This window comes from Diadema setosum, chromosome 9, assembly GCF_964275005.1.
Source record: "Diadema setosum chromosome 9, eeDiaSeto1, whole genome shotgun sequence".
NCBI classification, from domain to species: domain Eukaryota; kingdom Metazoa; phylum Echinodermata; class Echinoidea; order Diadematoida; family Diadematidae; genus Diadema; species Diadema setosum.
This window is the reverse complement of record NC_092693.1, coordinates 11,734,302-11,758,383: the sequence shown is the minus strand read 5'-3', so window position 1 is coordinate 11,758,383 and position 24,082 is coordinate 11,734,302. Positions and strand designations below refer to the sequence as shown.

Genomic DNA, 24,082 nt, shown 5'->3' with positions numbered 1-24,082 from the left:
TGATTAAATGTTTACTCACAATGATTGGTTATTAAAATGAAGCGTCCTGAAGACTGGATTGAGTCAGCTGATTACCCTAGTTGATAAAAAAGACCCCCCTCCCACAAATGAAAAAAAAAAAGTGGAGAAAAGGTCTAATATTGAAGCATGAAAACCCTCACAATGTAATCCACTGCACTACCTGGGGAACATTCCAGCCAGGCTACCATGATTAAGGAGAGCAAATGCTATCAACAATGTGGGTAGTAATCCAGGGGTGGTTCATGACCATACTGAGCAAAAGAGCAATTGCTCCTGGATTTCTACCATTACATCGTATGGGACACATATAATCCTGAATTTTCTGGCAATCAGAGCCAAAGGGTAACATGTGCAGTGATCTCCCTGTAATCTGGTGAGCTACTGCGCAAAGCAAAGGAAAGGCAATCCCAATTACAAACAGCACCAGATCCAAATGACTTCCCACTGTTGGTACAGGTTCATATCAATTCAGATGAGGATGGTATCTGGGCCGGGCTTTACTAGTCCTCTTTCGATTCACAGTTATCAGGTTTCTCGCCAGGCAATATTTTATTTCCTTCGAGCCTATCGGTCCCTGGGGTCAAAACTCAATTACAGCTCAGCCACGCGTCTGTGTTGCATCTGGAAGCATTCGGGGGTCATGATCGATCATGCAGTCTGAATTTATTCAGCTCAAGTAATGTGACTCCAGCCTGGCTAAAAGACAATGAATGTAACTTTATATTCTCACTGGCATGATTGGACATGGGGACAGAGAGTCCTCAGCTTAATCCTTTTTTTTTTCTTTTTTTTTAAATCTAGGCATGATATGCACACAGGATAAGACAGTAGAGATACAGAGCATTTATATGCCTTCTTTTGGTGCATTTACTCCGAAATGCAAAGAAAAAAAAATGTCTCAATTCATGAAATTCTTCCATCGAGTGTTTATTGCAACTGATTGACAAATTGCCCTACATGGACGTAAATAAGCACTGAATTGATCAGTGTTTTAGTAGTAGCCATGACAGAGGAAATCATGGGGATACATACTCTGGCAGGATTTGAACCTACCATCTCCTGATCTCCAGACAGGTGTCTTATCCACCATTCCTCTGAGCTTCCACCCGACAGCCAGTGCTGTTGGGCAGTAGTCAGTGCTGTCGATATAGGGCAATTTTTTCAATCAGTTGCACTAAAAACAACTCAACGGAAGAATTTCATGAATTGAATTAATTATGCAGTACCTGCTGCATGTTATATGGATTAGAAACAGCACTGGCTGTTGGGCAAAAGTTACAGAAGTCTTATTGAGAAGATTGAACTGTTTTATTTTGTCCCCACTGGGCCCCCATCCCCACCTCCTGAAGGACCTAACTGCATTAACCACTATACTGATACAAACAAGAATGTACACTTTTGTATGCCGTCTGAATGCACTCATGTTTGCATTCTTGGCCCCCTTTCTCCTCACCTGTTTCTATGTTCATGTTTAGACTGTCTTTAGCAGTATATTATCATTTACAAGTGTTTTATGGGGCCTTAATTAAGGTCGAGCTCTCTGGCCACAGCTGCCACTATTTTTGGTTGTTTGTGCTATTTACCCACTGGATTCTAAAGATTATGCAACATGACTTTAATGGCTCTAAAACTTTTCGATAACAGGTGCAGTTTACACAGTTCTGCACCTCTTGGGGCCCTGTCCTGGGTCCCAAAGGGGGCCACTGGGGGCTATTTCACTACCAAAAGCTTTAAGTTCAAGTCAACTGATCTTAGGGACAAAGGGCAAATTTCAGGATAAATCAGTCCTCAGAAGTTGAGAACTGTTTCACTAAGCCATTTGGGAACAATATTTTGCACCCACCTTGATACATTCTAGAATACATTTTGAATACCTACGAATCCTTCCCAACCAGATCTGATCTGAATCTGCCCCAACTCTGGGTTCTTTGTCTGGCTCGATTTAATTCCCATGTCAGTGAAACCCAGCCCTGGACAATATGAAGAGCTTTGCGTTCCTTACCTCTGCCAAAATGTGGTTAGATCAGACCATTTGGTTTTAAAGTAAGATTTCAAGTTAATTATATCATTAATTCACAGACAACACTCCCGAAACTTAAGTGAGGTTTTTGACATCAGTGTCATATTACATCTTGTTTTGCTGTGATGAGGGTTGTCTCCACCAGTTGCTTGTACACAATGTAGATAAACCAACATTTTTTTTTTTTTTTTTTTTTTGGGGGGGGGGGGGGGGGGAGGGGGGATGGTGTGGAGTTGGCCTGAACCAGAAAATCAAGTATCAAATTTTGAAATCAACCTGACTGAATGGGAAAGACTCTGAGACAGACAGACAAACAAACAATCTAACACAAACAATCAAACACAAACAATACTAATCAAGTTCTGTCAAGTTATGTCTGAACGATGGTCATGTCAAGATTGTGAAAATTTGGGTTTGTTCGTTTGTTTGTTTACTTGTTGTTTGTAAGTGTGTGTGTGTGTGTGTGTGTTTGTGTGTGTGTGCGCGCGTGCAAATGGTTAAAGGAGGCCCAATAGTGTCCTATGAATGGGGACTGTACCTTTAACGCTCTCCACATAAACACTAACAAGCAGTGACGCAGACCACTGAGTGCAGGGCTCCATGAAATGCACATTGATCAATTCACACCACATTAGGTAGGCAGCAAAATCCGGCAAAGATTGGCTTAACTGCAACAGTACACAGGTATGCCAGAGGATTCAGGGTAAATAGAGATTCGAGGAAAAGAAATGGGTCAAGCTGTGCAATATAGCCCCTCCACATGACAAACCAAGAACGAAATACGGAATTAGGGAAGGGGAGGGGGTGGGAGGGGAGAAAGAGCCTTGTATCGTATGCTTCTTGAGTTCGTTAGCAGGCTGAGCTCATTAATTCTAAGATACTGCCAGGAGGGGAGGATCATGTAGAAAAATCCCACTTATGAATTGAAATTCAATTGCCTTCTCCATCTGTCATGTAATTACATGTACCTCAGTATCACACCAAAGAACTCACACCCTCCCCCCCCCCCCCCCGAAAAAAAACCAAAAACTCGCTATGGCGACTGGTATGCCCCCACCATAATGCATGATTCTTCTAATAGGTCTATAGTACAAGTGGACAATGTGTGATTACATTTGCACAAAATTGGCAAAATATTGAAATGACATGTTTGTCACAAATGTGTTGAATGTTCACCTTCCTTGACATATGTTTAATTGGATGAATAGGAGAGCATGTATTTGGGGATTTAAGAACTTTAACTTGACTTTTGACCCTTTCATAAGTTTATGCACTGAGTAATTTTCAAGGAATGGAGAAAAAGTGCAATTTCTGTATTGAACAGTAAATTGTTATCATTTTCATCTGGCCTTTGACCCTAAGATTATAAGAGAATCACTGTCAGGCAGAACATACATAAATACGTACTAAGTTTCAAGATAACTTGAGCCACTTCCGAGATATGGAGAAAGAAGTAAGTTCAGCACTTTCACTTGATCTTTGACGTTTGACCTTCTTGGCAAAAAAAAAAAAAAAAAAAATCCCAGAGAATCTCTATTGGGTTACACATGCATACACCAAGTTTTAAAATAATGATCCTGCTGGCATTGCATACATAAGGGAAATAGTAAAATTTTGAAGTATTGCCCTTGACCTTTGACCCCTGGCCTTTGACCCCATGAACCCCAAATTCGATAGATAACCACTGCCCGTCAGCACATGCTTATATACTATGTTCTATGAAGATACCTTGAACAATTTCCAAGATACAGAGCAAAAGGTGAAATTTCAACATTTTTACTCGACCTTTTGACCTTTAACCTTTGACCTCATGACCCAAACTTTCATCAGAGAATCTTAATTGGGTAATACATGTATACACTAAGTGTAAAGAAAATATCTTCAGGCATTGCATAGATATGGGGGAAATAGTGAATTTTTAAGCATTTGACCTTGACCTTTTGACCTTTGACCTTGAGCATGTGCACCCAAAAGTTGATAGGCACAACTTCACCCCCTAATACACATACATGCCAAGTTTCATTGTGCTGTCCACAAAATTCATTACGGACGGACAGAAGGACGGACGGACGGACGGACAACCCGAAAACATAATGTCTCCGGCACCACTTCGTGGCGGAGGCATAAACAAAGCATTCCCCACTGTGAATTTCTGATGTTGATAGATAGGGCCGACGCAGACCACAAGGTACATTATTTGAACATACAATACAAAATGCAGGTGAAAGTAGTTTCAGAAAAGTACCTTTTTAACCCTATCTGTGCAATGGACGTTGAACAGAATGTACAATGATAGGGGAATTTCTGTACCAATCAGCACTCAGAGCACACAGACGGTTAAAAGTCTACTTGATGTTTTCAATTGCTCATGGACACAATAAGGTATAAGACTACAGTAACTTCAGTAAGTCAAATAACTTCAATATGTTAATCCTACACTATATCTTATATTCAGCTTACCATGATTTTGTAATCTACATTTGCGCATTTCAGCAAACATATGAGAGAATCAGGAAAATAATGACTGCTTTGTACAATTAGGTCGGCTGACTATCTATGACTTGTATATATCCAAAGACAAAGACATTTTCAGGGCAATTTGACATACAGTGAGTAGTGAACACCACTACATACTATATATTGCGTATAAACACACTATGAACATAACTATCCATTTTGGTCTGATTGGCAAACACAGAACACAGAAACACAGAACAATTAACAAACTAATAAACATAGAATAAAATTCCCCACATACAAATATAATGTCATTATAATATGTTTATATCAGCTAAATTCTCTGTTGCAAAAAATTTGCATGAACAAATACTTCGCATCATATCTTGAGCAGGAGTGAAGTTGAGCATGAGAAGAAAAATGCCTTTACAGGGACAAAATGGAAATATTTGTTTATAAAATATGAAATAAATCCTGGCACTTGACATGTAATCAAGAAGCCACATGATTTGTACTCTGGGTATGGCAGTACTGTAGGACCCTGTTTTTTATTTTCTGACATCAACATGGTCATAACTCTTGGTGTCCCATCTCCTTCTGCTAAGATTTTCACTCGGACACTGACTATTCTCTTTTTCTAAATCTTCAATTTCTGGTTCTTATCCTTATTTCTTTGAATGAACATGTCTTTTCATTCTATGTTCACTTATTTCTGTGTATTAGTCAAAGCAAGAAACAAATATATGGAAATTAGAAGAAAAACAACAACAACAACAACACACACACACACACAAGTAATTTGTACAATCATGGCCTGGTAGTTTTATCCAACAACATTTCAGAAGCTTGACAAAGGTGTCTGGTGAGGCTACAGGAAGTCTCTATCATTAGCTCAAACATCATCATCATCATCATCGGTGTGTGGTCATTTTTCTTCATGCTGCCTGTGTCGCTCAACCCAAAACCATTTTCATCGCAACTTCTCTGGCAACTGTCTTTAAAGGGAAGATAAACCCCAAGAACAATGTGGATTGAGTGAAAGCAGCAACATTAGTAGAACACATCAGTGAAAGTTTGAAGAAAATCGGACAATCGATGCAAAAGTTATGAATTTTTAAAGTTTTGGTGTTGGAACCGCTGGATGAGGAGACTACTAGAGGTTATGACGTATGAGTGGACTACAATATCAAGAAAATATAAAGAAAATACTACAAAAATCCATTTTTTCATGAAAATTACAAATTCCATCAACTTGATATTGACATATGTTAAGGGTAGCAATTATTCCCCCTGCTTTCTGAAAGCGGTTGGTCCACTGCTCTTTCATAATTCTAGAAAAGTGAATTTTTGTTGAATATCCTTTATATTTTCTTTGTATTGTTGTCCACTCATACGTCATATCCTCTAGTAGTCTCCTCATCCAGCGGTTCCAACACCAAAACTTTAAAAATTCATAACTTTTGCATCGATTGTCCGATTTTTCTCAAACTTTCACTGATGTGTTCTACTAATGTTGCTGCTTTCACTCAATCCACATTGCTCTTTGGGTTTACCTTCCCTTTAATGAGTGATTCACTCTCTCTGAATTTATTGGTCATTGAAAACAGCAGTGATGGAACACAGAGGTCTAATCAGTAGGTCAGCGTCAAAAACACTCTGTGAACAGGATGGGATATGATATTGGATTGTATATCCACCACACAGTACAAGGGGTTTAAATCTTTGCTGGAAGAATCGTCCCATCTCTACAATCCATTACCCCTCACCTACAGTCAGCTTTACAGAACACTTTTATATTGTTTGGTCGGGAATTTATTGTAAAATAAATTGGAAGAATTATACTATGACTATTTATTGGAAGAATTAAACTCTTGACTTGACTTACAACTTTCAATGAATTTTCAATGGGCATGGCTAGCCACTAGGTATGCAACTTGCAACACACAGACACCAAGAGTCATCCACACAACCATGTCACTAAAAGTTACAAAATTATGTTTCCACACACTTTGAATGACATGTATGCACAAATGGGAAATTACCTGCAAGAGAATACCACTCTTAATGTATGAACTCAAAATTTCAATTTCACGCACAAAGTTCAATGATGAAGCTCCTTCACAAAACTCTTGAACATACTCGAAAACTATGACCTTTTCATTTCAGGCTAATCATCAAACCCACTTTCCAGTGGACAAATGAAGATATTTATCTTGGTTGTGCAACATTGATGTCATTCAGCAATCTTAGTAATATCCAGTAGTGGCCTGGAGAAGACAATGCTGCAACTCTCGCAAGAAACACTACTCTCCTTTGTCTAGGTTCTACAAGGCACATGGATCATCACAAACACAGATATAGAAATTCTCTTCTCGGACAAGTTGTTTCTTCTAAATTCGTTCATTTACTTCATTACTTTCTTTTTTAAAGTACAAGACAAAGAAATCAGATCCATAAGACTGCCACACAATACTTAGACTCTCTGCTCCACACGTATTGGTTGCAAACGTGAATCGGGAAAAAGGATAAATAAGCAAACATCTTACCTTGGAGAGCTCCATGTTTTGATTCTTGACCTGCATGTGATAGTGGATTTTCTGCTTGGAATTCTGGTGACCGACCAACTTTGCATTCTCCAGCGACATTTCTTCGTTCTTTTCTTTCAGTCTTGAAACTTCCTGTTGGGGGCAGACAGGAACAGATGCTTCAATATGAGTGGTTACTCTCAAATGTCGGGATTAATACTGGTAATATACTAAGTGTGACTATTCTGTCACATCAAAACGAGGATGGGTTAAAATGAATGGATGGTGGAATTCCAACAGAGTAGGCAATGCTAGGCAGAGAAATTTGAACCAGCCTCTTCTGTTTTGTTTCCTATTTTTTATTTTTTTTTTACTTTGCAACAGAAAGGTGCCCCTCAACAATGAGACTGCCTCAGAAGTTATTTTGTTCTGATGATATGATATGCTCTATGTGTCATATAACTCTGCCAACGGGGCTTCTTCATACAATGTACTTCATTTAACTGATACCGAGATACCAGAAAACACATACATAACAGTACTGGTTATGAGACAGACTTTCACCATTAGTAGCAGTAAGCGCCGTGACACAATCAGACACCAGGGATCTGCGTTTGGTACGTATCAACTGACAGGCATCCGTATCAAAGAATCTTCTAGTCGGAGCATTAACCCTGTTCTAACTGGGCTATTTAAAACCCAAGTTTTTACTGGTGGGGTTCAATTGACCCCCCCTTCAGATCTCAGCCGCTGATGGCGCAATCGCCGTAAAATTTTGCCTGAACATAGAGCCGGATGTCAACTACAAGATTACATGGTTACATAATAGAAAAATGTTAATTATGTAAAGTTATGCATGGAATTTGTATTTTCACCTGTAACTCCATTAAAAAGACTGAAGAATAGCTAAATTTTTGTGTCAGAATTCCTTACAGCACATCAAACAATTTTCTTGTAAAAATATATCACAATCAAAATCTTTCTTGTTTTTATTGTTTTGTTGATTCCTTATGTATTTTATTGTTTTTTCGACCTTTTGTTTGACCAAATTTTGTTGGAGGCAGTTTCTCAAGCTTACCTACATTAGAATTGATTAATTTCAATGATTAAAAGTGGAAATAATCTAATTTACATCAATTTAACCAAAAATCACAATTTGCATTGGATTTGCACACAATATCGTGAATTTGAGCTGTTTTCAGTTCGACATACATATGCAAATCATTACGTAACTTCAGAATGGTGTACCTGAACGTTGCAAATTTGGTCTCAAAATATGGAGGAGACTTAAAATGAAAAAAGTCAAGAAATGACGCGGCACCATCTTTGCACGTTGCGGAATCATGGCGCGAAATGTCGAGAGGGGGTTAATTTGACCCCCTCTGTTAGAATAGGGTTAAGTTGATTAAAAATTACAGACCTCTATATATCGTGGTTTATGTGGTCTTATGAAGATGAAATTATGTATGAGGAATTCTTTTTCCTCCATCAAAAAAAGAAAAAAAAAAAAGAAAAAGTGAAAGTTATTGTGCTTGGGTAATGTTTCTGTGGTGTGGTGTACATATAAACATTTTTGGTTTTGATAACATTCAATACCTATGTTCAATTCTAAGAAGTCTGCTGTAAATTACACAGGCCATTTCCTCTGCCCTGTCTCTGCTTTTCCTGTGTGTTTTGCTTATCTTGCATCTTTGACTAGTTATCCCTTCACCCTAATCACTCTGGGCTATTTGAACCATTGAAATACCAGTGGGGATCTCAGAAACGCAATGTCTAATGAACTTGAAAATTTGCTTGCTGAAAGATCTTCACGTGCCAAATCTGATGGCATATTTTTTTTTATAAAATCAAATATGCAAATTTTCTGAATGATGTGTGAATAAATTATTCATAATGCAAATTTTGTGCATATTTGAAATATTTCAATAATTTCTACACGAACAAGGAAACTGTGTGAGAAAGAAGAATGTTTCCTTAATGAGAAAAATTATGGGGGGGGGGGGGGACTCCAAGGAGCCCCCACCCCCATAGTGCAGTTAGGATTAAGTACAGAAGAAAATAAACAAACAGCTTGTTCAGAAATATTGAAAGAGATTACTACATGTCTTACGAAAGGTAAAACTCTGGCCTCCCACCCCCCCCCCCCTCCATTGAATAAGTGTCTGACCCTACTTGACCTCTTCCGTACCTTGCTCAGCTTAGATTTCTCCTCATGTTCCACCTCAAGCTGCGATCTCAAGTCCTGCTTCTCCTTGAAGTGAGCACTCTCCAGGGCAGATGTCCTAGCGGTGATGAGAAATATTTTTTTCGTAGTTATAAAGAGATAACCTCTGCTTGACTCTCATTTGAGTTACGCGAAGGAGCTAGTCATTATTCATGTCATCATTTTACATTTCTTCGACTCGAGCAAGGCCGACAGCAGTGAGACTTTTTCCTTATGTTTACACACAGTTATCATCCTCTCATCTACATCAAAGCTCTGCTAAGATTTCCTAAAAAACAATACAAATTGCAAAACTGAAGCGCTGGCCAGGTAATGGAATTGAGTGGATAGTCGTGAAGGCCAGATTGTCAGAAAAAGAAACTATATCGGAGACGATAGGATGTTCATTGCTGAATGAATGCAAAATGAAGTCAGGAAATGAAACTGTATTATTGACAATAGGATGTTCATTGCTGAATGAATGCAAAAATGAAGTCAGAAAATGAAATTGTATTACAAATAATAGGATGTGTTCACTGTTGACTGAATGCAAAATGAAGTCAGAAAGTCAAAACTGCTGTATGAAAAAGATAAGGGTTATGAGGAGTGTATGTTAAAAAATCTTGATAACATTGATCGGATTCTGATTCAATAATTCCAGTGTCTCTAATTTTCTACCCCATGCCACTATTCTATTCCAAAACTTACTTGTTGGGATTAGTGTCTGTCACACTGATAAACTATCCTGATTAAATCCAATTTTCTTTGCTCAAGTTTCCACTTATAAAAGTTGATATAAAAATGAAGGTAGTGATTTTGATATGATTGATATGGACCAAGACGATTTGCCTACCTGTCTAACTCTTCCATCAGCTGATCCAAGCTTTCCTGTAAAATCTCCTGGTTGGCCTTTACTTGGTCATACCTGTCAAGGGGAATTAAAAAAAAAAAAAATGTGAGCTTAGCATCCACATTTCATAATGGTCATCCTCCTGCCCCTCCTCCTAATCATCATCGTCATCATAATCATCATCATCATCATCATCTTCATCACCATCTTCATCATCATCGTCATCATCTTCATCACCATCTTCATCATCATCGTCATCATCTTCATCACCATCACCATCTTCATCACCATCTTCATCATCATCATCATCACCATCACCATCTTCATCACCATCTTCATCATCATCATCATCATCATCATCATCATCACCATCATCATCATCATCAGTATTATCACCATAATTTATTCTACTTTCTTCTGTGCATACCGACTGATCTTCATTATCATCGTCGCTAACATTGATAGCATCAGTATCAGTATCAACTTTTCCATTGTCACTTTCCATCTCGTTTACTGTTCTTATAGCACCCTTGGATTTTTTTTGTTTTTGTTTTGGAGAACATATATCCTTATCCAAAATCAGTGTGTCACAATTTCATAATATAATATAATATAATATAATAGTAGACTCACTGACATGGACTTGTAACAGTCTTTTGGCTTGACAAATGCTCGCAAGTTGAATAGATGAGGGGAAAACAAGTAACTGTGTGTGCCAGTCATAGGGACTTTTGAAGGCTGGCAGCACCTCTTTTAGTGCACAAGGTATAATTTAGAACATGTCAAGAATATTCTACAATCTCAGTGGTTGAGAGCCTCGCAATGAATTTTACTGCCTACATGTTCAATGTCAAAGAACTGTTTTATGAACACTGGCAATAGCCACTGTAAATATACTATAAATCTCACACTTGTAGCAAGAGGCATAAATCCAGTAAATATGACATATGTTTGGGGATATATAAAAAAAAAAGAAAATATATTTTTTGGCAAAAATTTTGTCCACCATTTTATAAAATAGACAATACAAGTCTTTTCGTGCATCATCAGGAATAGTGCGCATGCGGTTACTATGAAAATTAGTCTAAACCAATCAGCTACACCTTCATAGATTAAACAATTCCATAGTTACCTTACGCACATAATTCCTACTGACAAAATCAGACATGTGGATCATTTGTACAGTGACATTGGAGATTGGAACAAAACAAGCACTTGTCAAGTTATTAAAACCCACAGAATGTTGTATTTGGCTTACTCAGTCTGGAGTGTTTGGAGTTTCTCCACCGCAACCTCTTTGTCCTGTACAGCTCTCGTCAACGACCTCTTGTGGTGCTCGAGATCTCGCCTCAAACTATCCATCTCGTCAGACAGAGACAGCTCTCTGTGTGAAGGTTTGGATGATGACAAGAGAGATTCATCCTCAATTTTATGTCGCATCGCACAGACAATATGGCTCTTTAATGGTACTTGAGAAAAGAGTTATGTATGACTTGATTGATACAGTTACTGTTGGTTCATACTGGAAGAGAAAGCATGATAAACATGCAACTGAACAAAAATATAAAGGCTTAACCGTGTCAAAACCTCATCTCTGTCAAATCTTTATGACTGTCGGAGGTATTGAGTTTGTAGATGCATCATCAGTAAACCATTCCCTTCCCTATGTATTATCAAGTGAAGTCTCTAATGTAATCTGCAATACTGAAAAAAATGGAAGATTTCGACAAGAATCTAGTGCAAAAATAAGAGCACACTTTTCTTTTCTTTTATAGTCATATCTAACACTATTTTACAGTTTGATTCTGCAGAATTAAAAACATGACTAAATCATCTCACTCGGCCAAATGCAAAAAAAAAAAAAAATACTAGTTGTGCTTTGCTGGTATTTTGACAAAACAACTGTTGTTTAATTACACATGAAAATATATGAGGGTGAATTGTGACAAGTCTAGGCTACGAAAGGTGTGTCATAACCAATAGGTGAGAAAGGAAGAGAGAGGGGGAAAAAAATAACATCAATGTCAGGCGCAGCAGCATTTTACAAATCAATGCCAACTCTCTATCTTAAGCATTACACAACTACACGTAGGACAGACACAATGTTGGAGAACTCACCTTTCTTTCAGCTCATTGATCTGAGCCTCCATCTCATACTTGAGAGTCTGGTGCTGGGCAGCAAGGATCTCTTTAGCGATGCGAGTCTCCTCCAGTTCTTCCATACGGACCTGTGAGAAGAGAGAGTCAGTAAAGAGACACACAGGCTCAAAGAAAAGGAGATAACACCAGCAACAACTGCACCAGAGAGAAGAAACTAACCCTCATAAAGTACAAAATGCAAAACAGCAACAACAACAACGACGACGACGACGACGACGACGACGCTGATCATGAAAGCTGCTTTTCCAATAATAGTAAACCAGAGGAGTAAAATTGAGTCAAAGGAGGCTCAGGCTTTTGATCCTAACAAAATCTTTGCCTCACGAAAGTACAAAGACATGGCTGGAGAAACCAACATGAATGGAATGGGGAACAAAAATAACAAACAAACAATGATTTGTCATCATTCAATTTCTATATGAAAATTCCATCCACACCCACTGGCAAGTGGACTATCGGTACATGTTAACATGAATGAATCATTAGGTATACATCACTTGTTATTTGTCTTTTCTTTTTCTTTTTTTATTTGCTTTTACAAACAGCGTCATGACTCACCTTCAGGGAGTATATTTCTTTATTCTTCTCTTCTCGCATGGACTCAAACTCCTTGAAGAGCTCATTGAATCTAGTCTGAGATTCCCTCAGCGTGAATACGTCCAGGTCAAGGAAAGTGTGATTTTGATATACATAAGACATGCAGAGTGTAAAGAATACAACAACAACAACAACAAACCAATAAAAATCAGAATCAACCCCTGCAAATTACCCACGCAGTTGGGCGGGGGGGGGGGGGGGGGGGGAGGGGGGGGGGGGGGTATTGAAGCTGGGATACTAGTGAAATGCCAAGCTCAGAAATGAGAATGTAAACTGATATCTAGATGAAGACAGAAATTGTTGATAGCATTGTGCACTGAAGATGAATAGGCATAATCGACTATCATTATGATATTAAAATCTGCGCAGACTCTGGTGCAAAACGACAGCAACTATGAATGAGATTGTCCTAAGTTTTCTCCCCCTGAGGCTGCTTCAACCAGGCGCGGTGGAGCACCCCAATTATCTCGCAGAAATCCATCGGCAGCCGAGCCTCATTTGCATAAAGTAAACAACATGTACTCGCGTAGTTGAGAAAAAGTAAACAACTTCTCAAGCTAATAACAATTTAAGGAAACCTATTTTCGGACTAAAATTGAGTTAGTTTGAATTTAAAAACATGTCCGAATATGCACATATAACATATTAAAGGATTTGACAATGATAAAATGTGAAATTTTAGCGAAAACCTGGCGAGCAAAATTACCAAAAATATGCCTCGAAAAACATCCTAAAATTCACGAAGTGTGATTGCGGAACCAAAGCGCCATTCGAACAAAGTACACCAAAATTTATTTATCTGCTTGCGTTTTAAATGTCATACCTTAATATTCCCGGCCATGGTTGTGTCGGGAAAAAACAGAAGGTGATACCAAAAATGACACGAACGCAAAGCGTACAGGTCGGTCCCATGTATGTATAATCGCGTGACTGTAGCGTTGCATGTCACAGCACACACAACGCTTTGCTGCATGCAACGTGCGCGGCAGCAGCTCAGCAGTCACAGCTAGCGGGCTAACCCGCTCTGAGCAGTCACCGCCGTGCGACACTCAGCAAAATTGACTGCGTCACATGCAAACCAACAATGAGCACGAAATCCTGAATCTCACGTACTGTACCACCACTGATCTCCCCCCTAGAGGTGAGATCAGTGTGTACCACGCATGCCCAATATTACGGGAAAAGAAATGACTTCATTTTCAATTGTTTCGCTGACTACAATTTTCTATTCTAAACCCTGTAGAAACAAGTTGATTTCTCAAAAAGTACAGGTGGAACCAAGCGTAAACTTTCACCATAAATGGATTGAGGCCTGATAAACTTATGTTGCCAATTTCGGACACATTGGAGCCCGGCCATAGTCCAGTCGGAAAAAAACAGAGAGCATGTTTTGCGAGAGGTGATTTTCAAAACGCTTTAATATCTCAAGTTCTAGTGCAGCAAATTTCATAATGTTTTCATCAAAAGGAAGGTTTTTAAAAACTTAGATAGTGTGGGAAGTTTGAGTTTACTAGCGGCACGCATAGCGGCACAAGGAGAAGGTAAAGATTTGACTTTTTCATGCACACAGTTTCGGGCAGCCGTGGATGCCCGTTGGAAATTCAAATAGAACGGGGCGATAATGAGATGCAAATTGGAGTGCTCCACCGCGCCTGCAACATACCAGGCATGCACACTGCATCTTACCTACAACACTCCAACACAGCAGCTTACTACCATACTCAAATTTTGTGCATACCATTGCAGCAGGTTGAGACTGACGAGAGAGAAAAAGCATGCCTGTCATAGCAACAATTTGACTCAACAATCATTGCTCAACAAGATCAACAGAACTGAAATGAGATTAGGAATTCTACATCAGTATACTGGCCCATTGTTCATGAAAGGTTCATTGACTTGCCTGCCCTCAGGAAGACAAACATGCATACTTCAAGTTGATCAGCTGTGTTCATTGCAAAGTACTACTCTAGCATACTAAAGCATATGCACTGGTGCATGTACATAGCGCTATGCTTGAGTGCAGATGGTGCATATGTTTAATCCATTCCTAACATATTTTGATAGTATGAAAAAAATATATATTTTATTAATTCCATTCTTGATCACACATTACATGTGACTCATGTACAGGAATGCCATATAACATTTAATGGAGTAAACTGGGAAAACCTACTGAAGTTTTTCAGTAAATACGGTTGAAACCTGTCTGGCAAAGAAACTGAAAGTCGGCTATAAATGCAAAAAAAATATCTAAATACAAACCTGCTTCACCCTGACAACGTAACAAGTGCTGATTTGTAAAATACTGGAGTACTTGACACCGATGTTCTTTTCTTTACATCAGCGGCAGTGCCTACAAATACACTTGCAAAATTGATCAGCCAATTTGTAATGTCTAGACTTCTCTCCTTTCTTCTGAAAAATTGGTTTCACTAACACATTAAAAAAAAAAAAAGTGCATATGACATGAAAATCGTTGTTGTTGTTCACATAATTTATGCCACATCAAACTTATTCAGACATAGAATTTTATCTGTTTTTGGTCTCCCTTCTAATCTTTGGCAATTTACTTGATAATGATAGATAACCAATCATAATAGATAAAGGATACACATAGACAAAGAGACGCACAACAATTGTCTACAAACCATGTTAACCCTGCTACAAGCATCCATACACTAGGTACCGAGAAAGAAATGTATCTGTGGCAAGCATTAGATGCCACAAACTAGAACTGAGCTTTTGTGAGATCAGCCCCCAAGTTAGGGCATAAATATATCTCTCCTGCTTTACGAGTTCAGGGAACTGCGGAAGCGGGGACGCGGCACTTCAAAACTGAGGGACGGATCTAATGTGCTAGTGAAGACACTGTCCATTGAGTGACTGGAAGGATATGACTCGAGCTCCTGGGTCTGATTCTCGGACATCCTCCGCCTCTTGGCCTCTGGCTCACCGAGCTCGACGATGACGGTGGAAAGGTTGTTCTGCACCTCCTCAAGCTGAGACTCCAGTTTCGCCACGGTAGTCTTGTGTTCAGATTCTTTCACTTGCAGTTCTTCTTCTTTTTCTTTGACCTTGTAAACCAAAACATTCACAAAGCAAACGGGGAGAAAATAGAGAGGTTAAATTTGATCAAATGCCGAAGAATTTTAGACACTTTTTCATCATGACTTAATTTTCTAGGATGTAAGAATACCCCGATAAGCAAATATTAATTGAATTTAGAATGAATAGTCTAGTGTATGGCTGGCCATTTACATTACATAGGTTTTGTCAATGAAAGTCAACTGTCTTGATCCTTGAAAAACATTTGTCTCAGCACCACTACAACAACAACAGCCAATACAAAGCAGATATCAAACTAGTCTAATTCTAATATGATTCTTTTTTTTTTTTCATCTAGCACTTTTCCATTTATCACTACAAGAGAAAAGTGGAATTGAACTTGCCCTAAAATCAAAATATTCATCTAGGACACTGTCATAAACAGTCATGCTGTCTAAAAGACGAGAGACTTTCCAATGCGAAACTCTAAATCCTCAGCAATTGGTGGGGATCTGGTGAAGTGTTGGGGTATCCTTGTTTGAATGTCTTGAGAATCCCTGCTGTGAATGGTTGATATCTAATGTAGCATTGAAACCAATGAACAATGACAAGATTTTGTGCAACAATATGAAACATGGCTGACAAAACCGCAATGGATGATACGGATGGTGAGTAACTAGCCGCCCCACAACCTACTTTGTGGACCTTGGCTCCACTGAGCGGACGGCTTACCTGCTGATGAAGCTGGGTGACTTCTTGCGACTGTTTCTCCAGCTCTCTCAGCAGCTCCTTGTGTTGGCTGCTCATGTCCATGGCCTCTTCTCGCATCTTCTCAATCTACAGGGAGAGATTGAGACAGTGAGTGAGGTCGAGAAAGAGGGAGGCACAGACTATTCAATCATAGTAAAGTCACGAGACAAAAGACCATCGGGACACTGCATCACATATCAAGAGGTTGATAGCTTGACACATAAATACATGCATGGTCATTTTAACCAACTTAAATGTGCAAGTATCATACATCCTTGTATCTTTCAAGGTGTAAATTACATACAATACATGTATAATAAAAACAATCTAACAGAACTTAATTCTATGTGGACATTTGGAGAAACTAAGGGTTAATATAGAGGACAGAAAAAAAAGCCATTCTAAAACTACCTGGTAGGTGAATGATGTGTACTGTATGTTATGGATGATTTTGATTTCATCCCATATGTATTATTATAAGGGATAACGAAAGACCTGTTGAAATAAAAACTACTGCACATGAGGCTTAGAAACTGTTGAGGGATGGCTTACCTGTTCTTGGTGGGAGCTGGCTTGAGACTGAAGCCTCTCCTCCAGGGCGGAGACCTCGCCCCGGAGTGCCTCCATGCTGGACTTGCCCTGCTCCACGGCTGCCTCCAGCTGGGTCACATGACTGCTTGAGTCCTCGAATTGCATCCCGAGTTCAGCCAGTTCCTCCTCCCGCTCCTTCACCACCCCCTTCTGGTCTTGGAGTGACTGAAGCAAGCTGGCTAGGGCTTCCTGAACAAGTGAAGGTGTAATGAAAGGTCACAATTACATATTTAAAAAAATAATAAACATGACAATAGAGTCAATTGATAAGACTTCTCCTCAAGCTCTGAAAACACATTTACATTGCCAGAATAACGACTTAAAAAAAATGTGGAGTATGCCAATTTTCTTTGAGTGCTCACATGTGACAGGAAATGAAAGTGAAAACATTGGTAGCACTCCTACATTATAACGACTAGTATTACACATGGAAGAGTTTGTGTATGCTGCTTCAAAGGAGAAATTCATAGCGCCAGTGTGTTATACTGCCCTCTTACGGGCAGTGTTTGAGAAGTATGTTAAATTGTTGTTGTACCACCTTCGCCCCTTTCGGCCGGCAGTTTGTGTTGCGTGAGCATAATAAAGTTTGCTTAAACCTTAACTATTGTGACTGGTTATCCATCTCTCGAACAATGTTCATTTAATGGCGTAGAAATGTCACAAAATTCATAGAAATGATATTTCACTTTCAGTATACCCTTATGTCACTTAGGTATATCTATTCGCAGCACACATTACACATTCTAAGACTGTCTCATGGATGAATTGCTTACAAAACGAGACACCATACCTTCTGCTCTGCCTCTGTCCGCTTCATGGCCAACATGGCAGAATTGGCGGCGTCTAGGGCATCCGTCGTATCGGCCAGCTTCTTGGACTGCAAGGAGACAAGTTTGAATATTAAGTGTAGGTCTGCTCATTGCAGGACTTTGACAATGATGTGAGAATCATACAAACATATGGGTGTGCCGTACATGGCTTGCAGGAGTTATCAGCTTTTGCATTGTGATACAAAAAAACAACAAAACAACAACAACAACAACAACAACAACACTTTACTTGCCTTCGTTCATTTATGGCATACAAATAAAAAAAACACACACACAAATAGACAAATCACTCGGTGGTGAATGAAACATTTATAATCTGCGGGCTGTGCATAATAAATAAATGACTTGAGGTTGACCACAGTCACCTGAGTGCGCAGAGCTAGTAGTATTGAGGGTTGCATCGCAGGATTAACCTTTTCTTTTTTCTTTTTTTTTATGTGTCATTCACACAAGCTGCACGGGGCATATTATCTAGAGTTTAAAAAGTCAAGCTGGAATGATTTTTGCATCACGATGCATATCCTGAAAGCAAACAGCCCGCAGCTGTTCATCCATCCCAGATATGCCAGCTACCAAGCCTGGTATGAAAATAGACACATCACTTTCATATTACTGCATTAATTAAGGGCTGGTGTTATCATCCATATTTTATACTAACGCAAAAACTCACCAAAATATATCCTACCTAGTATTGCTTGAATGGATACGGGCTTGTATGACTCTACATCACGGACCTTTTGGTTGTACACCATGCACTCCTATTTTTTTTACTCGTGCAAAACTCAACAAATATATGCCTACCTAGCACTGGCTTAAATGAATATGGGCTAGTATGACCCTATATCACCCACCTTTTGGTTTTACAGTGTATTCCCCTCTTCATCACCACCCCCCCCCCCCCAGCTCCCCCCTCCCCAAGGTGTTGGGCAGTGGTACCAGTGGGTATCGACTAATATGCCTACACTATAAGAGTTCACTCACCTCATCATCCAGCCTCTGGTAGAGCTCTTTACGTTCTTCCCTCAGCTGATCAATGAGCTCCTGGGAGGCTAGGAGCTCCTGCTTGGTGTTGTCTCCCTGACGAAGCTCAGCAGTCAGCCGCATGTTCTTCTCACACTCCCCCTCAATCTTCTCCAGGTGGGACTGTGTTATACAGAATATTGTAGAATAGCATAAAACAGCATGAAAACAAATGATGAAATTATATATATACATAACGACTGCAATGGGCGTATTATATCAAAATAGAGATTGGTGTTGTCCTTTCTATATAAAAAATGAAAATATGTGACCCTGCATCACAAAACCAACAAAAAGTCGCCAGACATGAATTTTTAGTTCAGAGCAGATTCTGAAAGAGCAGACTTTAAGCTTTAAACTGATGTATAACTCAATTCAAATGGGCTCTAAAAACCTATCCTAATATTGGAAAGAAAGTACACACTCTGGAAAGTGTGAACTGAGAAAAACTCTGAAGTAGAGGGTCTATCAAGTGCTTAATCCTTACCAAGACTCGGTAGCTGTGCGATGAATGGAACAAAAAACGGGATGTAAACCACTGGAGCAAGATTAAGCTGAAATTGAGCACACTTTATTGATATATTCTGTAGATGATTAATGCCAACTTTCAATGCAGTGGCATCATTCTGTCCAAAATTATTGGAGTTAAAAGTGAAGAGTGTGAATAGGGTTTTTAAGAAATGAAAAAAGGACTCTATGAGAAACACCCAATACCACTATTCCACCAGAGTGTTTGGGAAAAAAATGCTGAAAACACAAGTTCCTGTATGTTTTATGATCCAAAACTTTAGTATAATGTAGAAGAAGACTTGCTCTTTCAGAAAATATGAAAAACTCGAGATTGGCTGGGTTGACCAATTTCACCTATTTTCAGTCCTAACACAAAATCAGTATGTGCGACTTTTTGTTCGTTTTGTGATGCAAGGTCACATATAGGATGATAATGATAGTAACAATATATCTCCATCTGTGCTATGGATCTTTAGGGCATCGGTCTGGGGCCTTGCTCATGAACCACAATGTGTTCATAGGGACGATCAATTTCCCCTAGAATGACCCTTTAATGAATCAGTCATGCACATCTAATTGCTTTCTGTCCTCTGGACTCTGTGATCCACAGGAAAATGGTGAAAATAATACTAACCTGAATCTCAGTCTGCAGAGTCTGAATCTCTTCCTTCCTGGCACGGAGACGGCTCTCCAATTCAAACTCTCGCTGCTGCTGGAACTCATACTCTGCCTGAAGGGTGTTGTACGCATCCTGCAGAGAAACAAAGGAGTGGGACAGCCACCAATTACCCTCAACCTCTGATATATTACTATTTTCCCCATTTTAATGGAGGGAATATCTACTTCCCATAAAAGCTTGGTAAACACTAGTGTACACTGACCTGACAATGGACTATGAGCAATCTACTCAATCAGACACAGCACATTGCAGATACATGTTGTGGTGAAACATGTTTATTTATATTCAAATGCAAAGTCATAAACAAATTAAGCATTTAAAGATCATTGCTTGAAATCCTTTCAATAAAATGCTACAGCAGTGCAATTGTGCCAAAGATCACCACATTTGAAAACTACTGATGACTTTCATACAAGCTTCTGGGTTCTTTCACTGACATTACGTTTGTGCAAACCCAAACTAAAACCAGCTGTGAACGGGTATACCAATCCAGTTTTTGCTCTCATGTAATGAAGTCAAATAAATGAGCACATGAGCATCACAGGAAAATGATGACCAACTGCTCATGCAACCGACACGAGTTCAATGTAGAGACCGAGGGATAAAATCACTGACAGCAGTGATGTAATCTACAAGCACCTGGATGGATGCAAATCTCACACCGTCCAAGCCATGATGCACATATACGAACCTGGAGCTGTTGTTTCTCTTCCGTCCCATTCTCAAGCTCCCTCAATCGAGTGGACAGCTCATTTTCAAGGCGCACCACCTGCCCAGGGACAGAGAACAAGACGATGACAAGAGTCTTTTTGTATATCCACAGCTGACAATACAAATACTTGCTACTATGCTAGGCACCATGAGACACATTAAAAGAATTTGGACAATATTCTTAATTTTAATGAACATGTTAAATAATGGGCTCTAATTTTGGCAAATGCTGGTAACAGTCTAATAAAGAAAAGAAATTCTAAGTACACTCAACTTACACTCCCTCAAAATAGCATTCACTAATTCTGTAAGTCTGCTCACACTCACTATGCTTGCATTCAAGGCAGAGCTCATTTTACTTCATTAAAAAAGAAAAAAGAAAAAGAAGAAGCAGAAGAAGCTTACCTGGGCATCCAGGGCAGCCTTAGCCTTGTTCCAGGCTGAGTTCTCTTCTCCCTTCTGCCTCTTCTCCTGGCCCAGCTCCTTGTCAGCAGCTGCCAGGAGGACCCTGAAATCTTCGGCCTCTCCCCTGGCCAGGGAGCAGTCGTGCTGCAGGGTGGTCACCTGACGAGTCAGCTCTGCCAGCTTGCAGCTCATTTCCTTCTCTGACTCCGACCACTTTAGGGATTCACTCTCGTGGAGCTGTGTGCGTGAATAATTAGAACCTTTTCAGAACGTATTCACATTTGTGACCCGCTACAACAAAATGGTCCTAAAGTCGCGCACGGTCGAAGCCGTCAAAATCAAGTTTGAAGTCAGAGCATCAAAATTGGTCAAAACTTACAATTTTCTGAATTTGACATATTATTAGAGTCTGACATGTCTTCTATCATCTGTCGAAATTTTGAATCAAAATGATGAAAGGAAAGACCAAAAAATAGCGTTTTTCTGGGCCATGTTTTTTTTTTGGCGTTTCAATGAAGCAGAAACTGGTTCGAACATTTGGAGTGAGCGCCACACATCGGCTCCGCCCCTAACAACGACCAGAGTGATCTCATTGGTCAGTTTGCTGCTTGCCGCTAACCGAAGCGTGAAGCTCGCACACTGCCCAGTCGACTGGTGCGTGCTGGCGGGGTGCGCTATGCCCAGCCGCTTCTCCTGCCATTATGGTCACTGATTGGTCGGTGAGGAGACCGCCGACGCTGTGTTTGAATGAGCATTTCGGGGGTTGCTAGGGCTTACCTTCTATTGTTCGGAGGTGAAAACTGACTTGCGTGTGCTTTGATCGTGATTGCGTCGCAAGGAGAACTTTAAGGGCGCTTTTCTCGAAACAGTGATTTCCCAGACGTATCGACATGCTCTCTTTTAAACATCGATATCTCCGCAGCCGATTATTTTTATACGATGTGTTATATATCAATTTAAAGCAGAAAGATTAGGGATTTGTGTCATGCAATTTTCAAATAATCGACCTCGCCCGACTTTAGGATCATTTTGTTGTAGCGGGTCACATTTATGGATGTTTCACTACCAGGAACTGGAGACAAGCTATTCCATTAATCTGCTTTTTTTCAAATGAAATTCAATTGCTGGAATCCAGTTTGCATATAACACTTGTTGCTATATCGGACAAGCCTCGGACCAGCTTTCAGATTGAAAAGAACAACCTATGTTTAAAAGGTATGCATATATAGAATATGAATGTGTTGTGAAAACCACCTATTGTTTTTAATAGTAGAATGAGGTTTAATAGATTCATGCAATGTTAGTCAATTATTATTGTGAAATCGGGAATAGCGCCACCTATAGCAACTGCTCATAAAAGTTGGTCTGTACCTCTGCTGTATTCATGTGAAGAAAAAAAAAAAAAAGAGTCTCAAATGTAGTTACAAGGTTGCTCCTGAATTCTTCTCATCTTTATTGTGCCAGGGCTTGTCAATGCCAGACCTTGAATCTTCACAGACACAATCTCTAGGATTGCTTTCTTACCTCGTGTGTTTGTGCCAGCTGGTGCTCTAGTTTGGCAATATTTTGCTGCAATTTCAGCTTCAGTGCATCTTGTTCTTGAAGCTGCTTCTCAACCACTGATGACTTCTCCTGTCAGAAATAAATGTAAAAAGTAACAGCAAATAACAAAGTTGTGCTGAAGTTAAAATTTGTCTTTATAACATATGCAATGGCATCATTGCCTCAGCTTTTTAGTGTATGTGGTTGCATCAGACATCACTGTTAGGATAAAAAATATGGTTTAAGTGTGTGCTTACGTATCACACACACACTGCCATAGCTTCTGATCACATGAGCATTGAGAATTAAGGGTTTCTGGGATGAACACTGTACCAGGGCTTTCTATAGCTCAGTTGGTAGAGCACTGGGCTAGCATTCCGGAGGTCTCGGGTTCGAATCCCGATGGAATGCCATTTTCTTTGCTCATTTTTTCACTAATAAATTCTGAAATTTCTTAACTTTCTAACCTTATTCAAATTGTAGTGACAATTCTACCAGTTTGGTAGTTACAACTAGATGTATTCTAAGAACTAGTAATTTGTTCAACTCATTGTCACTCTAAAAAAAAAAGATCAAGATTCTTTGTGAAGTCATTCAGTCTGTGCATACTAGAATAGAAATTTCATGTCGAGATCATGTCTTCCATTCAATGGAGATCATGACTGCCACATACCTGCAGTTTCTGAAGCTCAGCAGTCAGGGCCTCGTTGCACTGTTCAACCAAGTGCTCTGGCATGTCCTCATCGACGATGCCTTCCTGGTCCAGGGCAGGGGAGCTCAGAGAGGGACTACCACCGATGCCCTCACCCATCACTGGGCTGGAGCCGTCGATGGCACCCGGGCTAGCTCCGGGTGTGGCGCCGACGCGCATGATGAGGCGGGAGCGCAAGTTGTAGGTCACTTTCTTTGGGGTGGTAATTTTCTAAATTATCACACAGAGAAACAACATCGAAACAAAAATTATGCACACATATTTGAAAGGATTAGATTGTAGAAAGCATATAATTTCTTTCTACTGTCATTGAGAAACAGAACTGAAACAAAAATCATGCACACATATTCGAAAGGATTAGATCGTAGAAAGCATAGAATTTCTTTTCACTGTCATAGAGAAATACCACCCACTGCTCCCTAAGCTCTTTTTCTCTTGATACATGAGATAGGTT

At 39.6% G+C, this 24,082-nt stretch overlaps 1 protein-coding gene across 1 annotated transcript in view; it reads right to left on the bottom strand.

Annotated features, from left to right (window-relative positions):
- The window catches only part of LOC140233541 (kinesin-like protein KIF15), a 59,468-nt gene that overhangs the window by 12,227 nt on the left and 23,159 nt on the right, over positions 1 to 24,082 (bottom strand). The window contains exons 18-33 of the mRNA XM_072313662.1: positions 23,590 to 23,838; positions 22,899 to 23,006; positions 21,375 to 21,611; positions 20,950 to 21,027; positions 20,214 to 20,330; positions 19,031 to 19,192; positions 18,010 to 18,096; positions 17,181 to 17,408; positions 16,611 to 16,715; positions 15,730 to 15,907; positions 12,795 to 12,886; positions 12,195 to 12,304; positions 11,335 to 11,460; positions 10,080 to 10,151; positions 9,212 to 9,305; positions 7,045 to 7,176 (exon numbers count right to left, since the gene is read on the bottom strand). Of these exons, the coding sequence (XP_072169763.1) occupies positions 7,045 to 7,176; positions 9,212 to 9,305; positions 10,080 to 10,151; positions 11,335 to 11,460; positions 12,195 to 12,304; positions 12,795 to 12,886; positions 15,730 to 15,907; positions 16,611 to 16,715; positions 17,181 to 17,408; positions 18,010 to 18,096; positions 19,031 to 19,192; positions 20,214 to 20,330; positions 20,950 to 21,027; positions 21,375 to 21,611; positions 22,899 to 23,006; positions 23,590 to 23,838 (2,175 nt within the window). The remainder of the gene's footprint in view (positions 1 to 7,044; positions 7,177 to 9,211; positions 9,306 to 10,079; positions 10,152 to 11,334; positions 11,461 to 12,194; positions 12,305 to 12,794; positions 12,887 to 15,729; positions 15,908 to 16,610; positions 16,716 to 17,180; positions 17,409 to 18,009; positions 18,097 to 19,030; positions 19,193 to 20,213; positions 20,331 to 20,949; positions 21,028 to 21,374; positions 21,612 to 22,898; positions 23,007 to 23,589; positions 23,839 to 24,082) is intronic.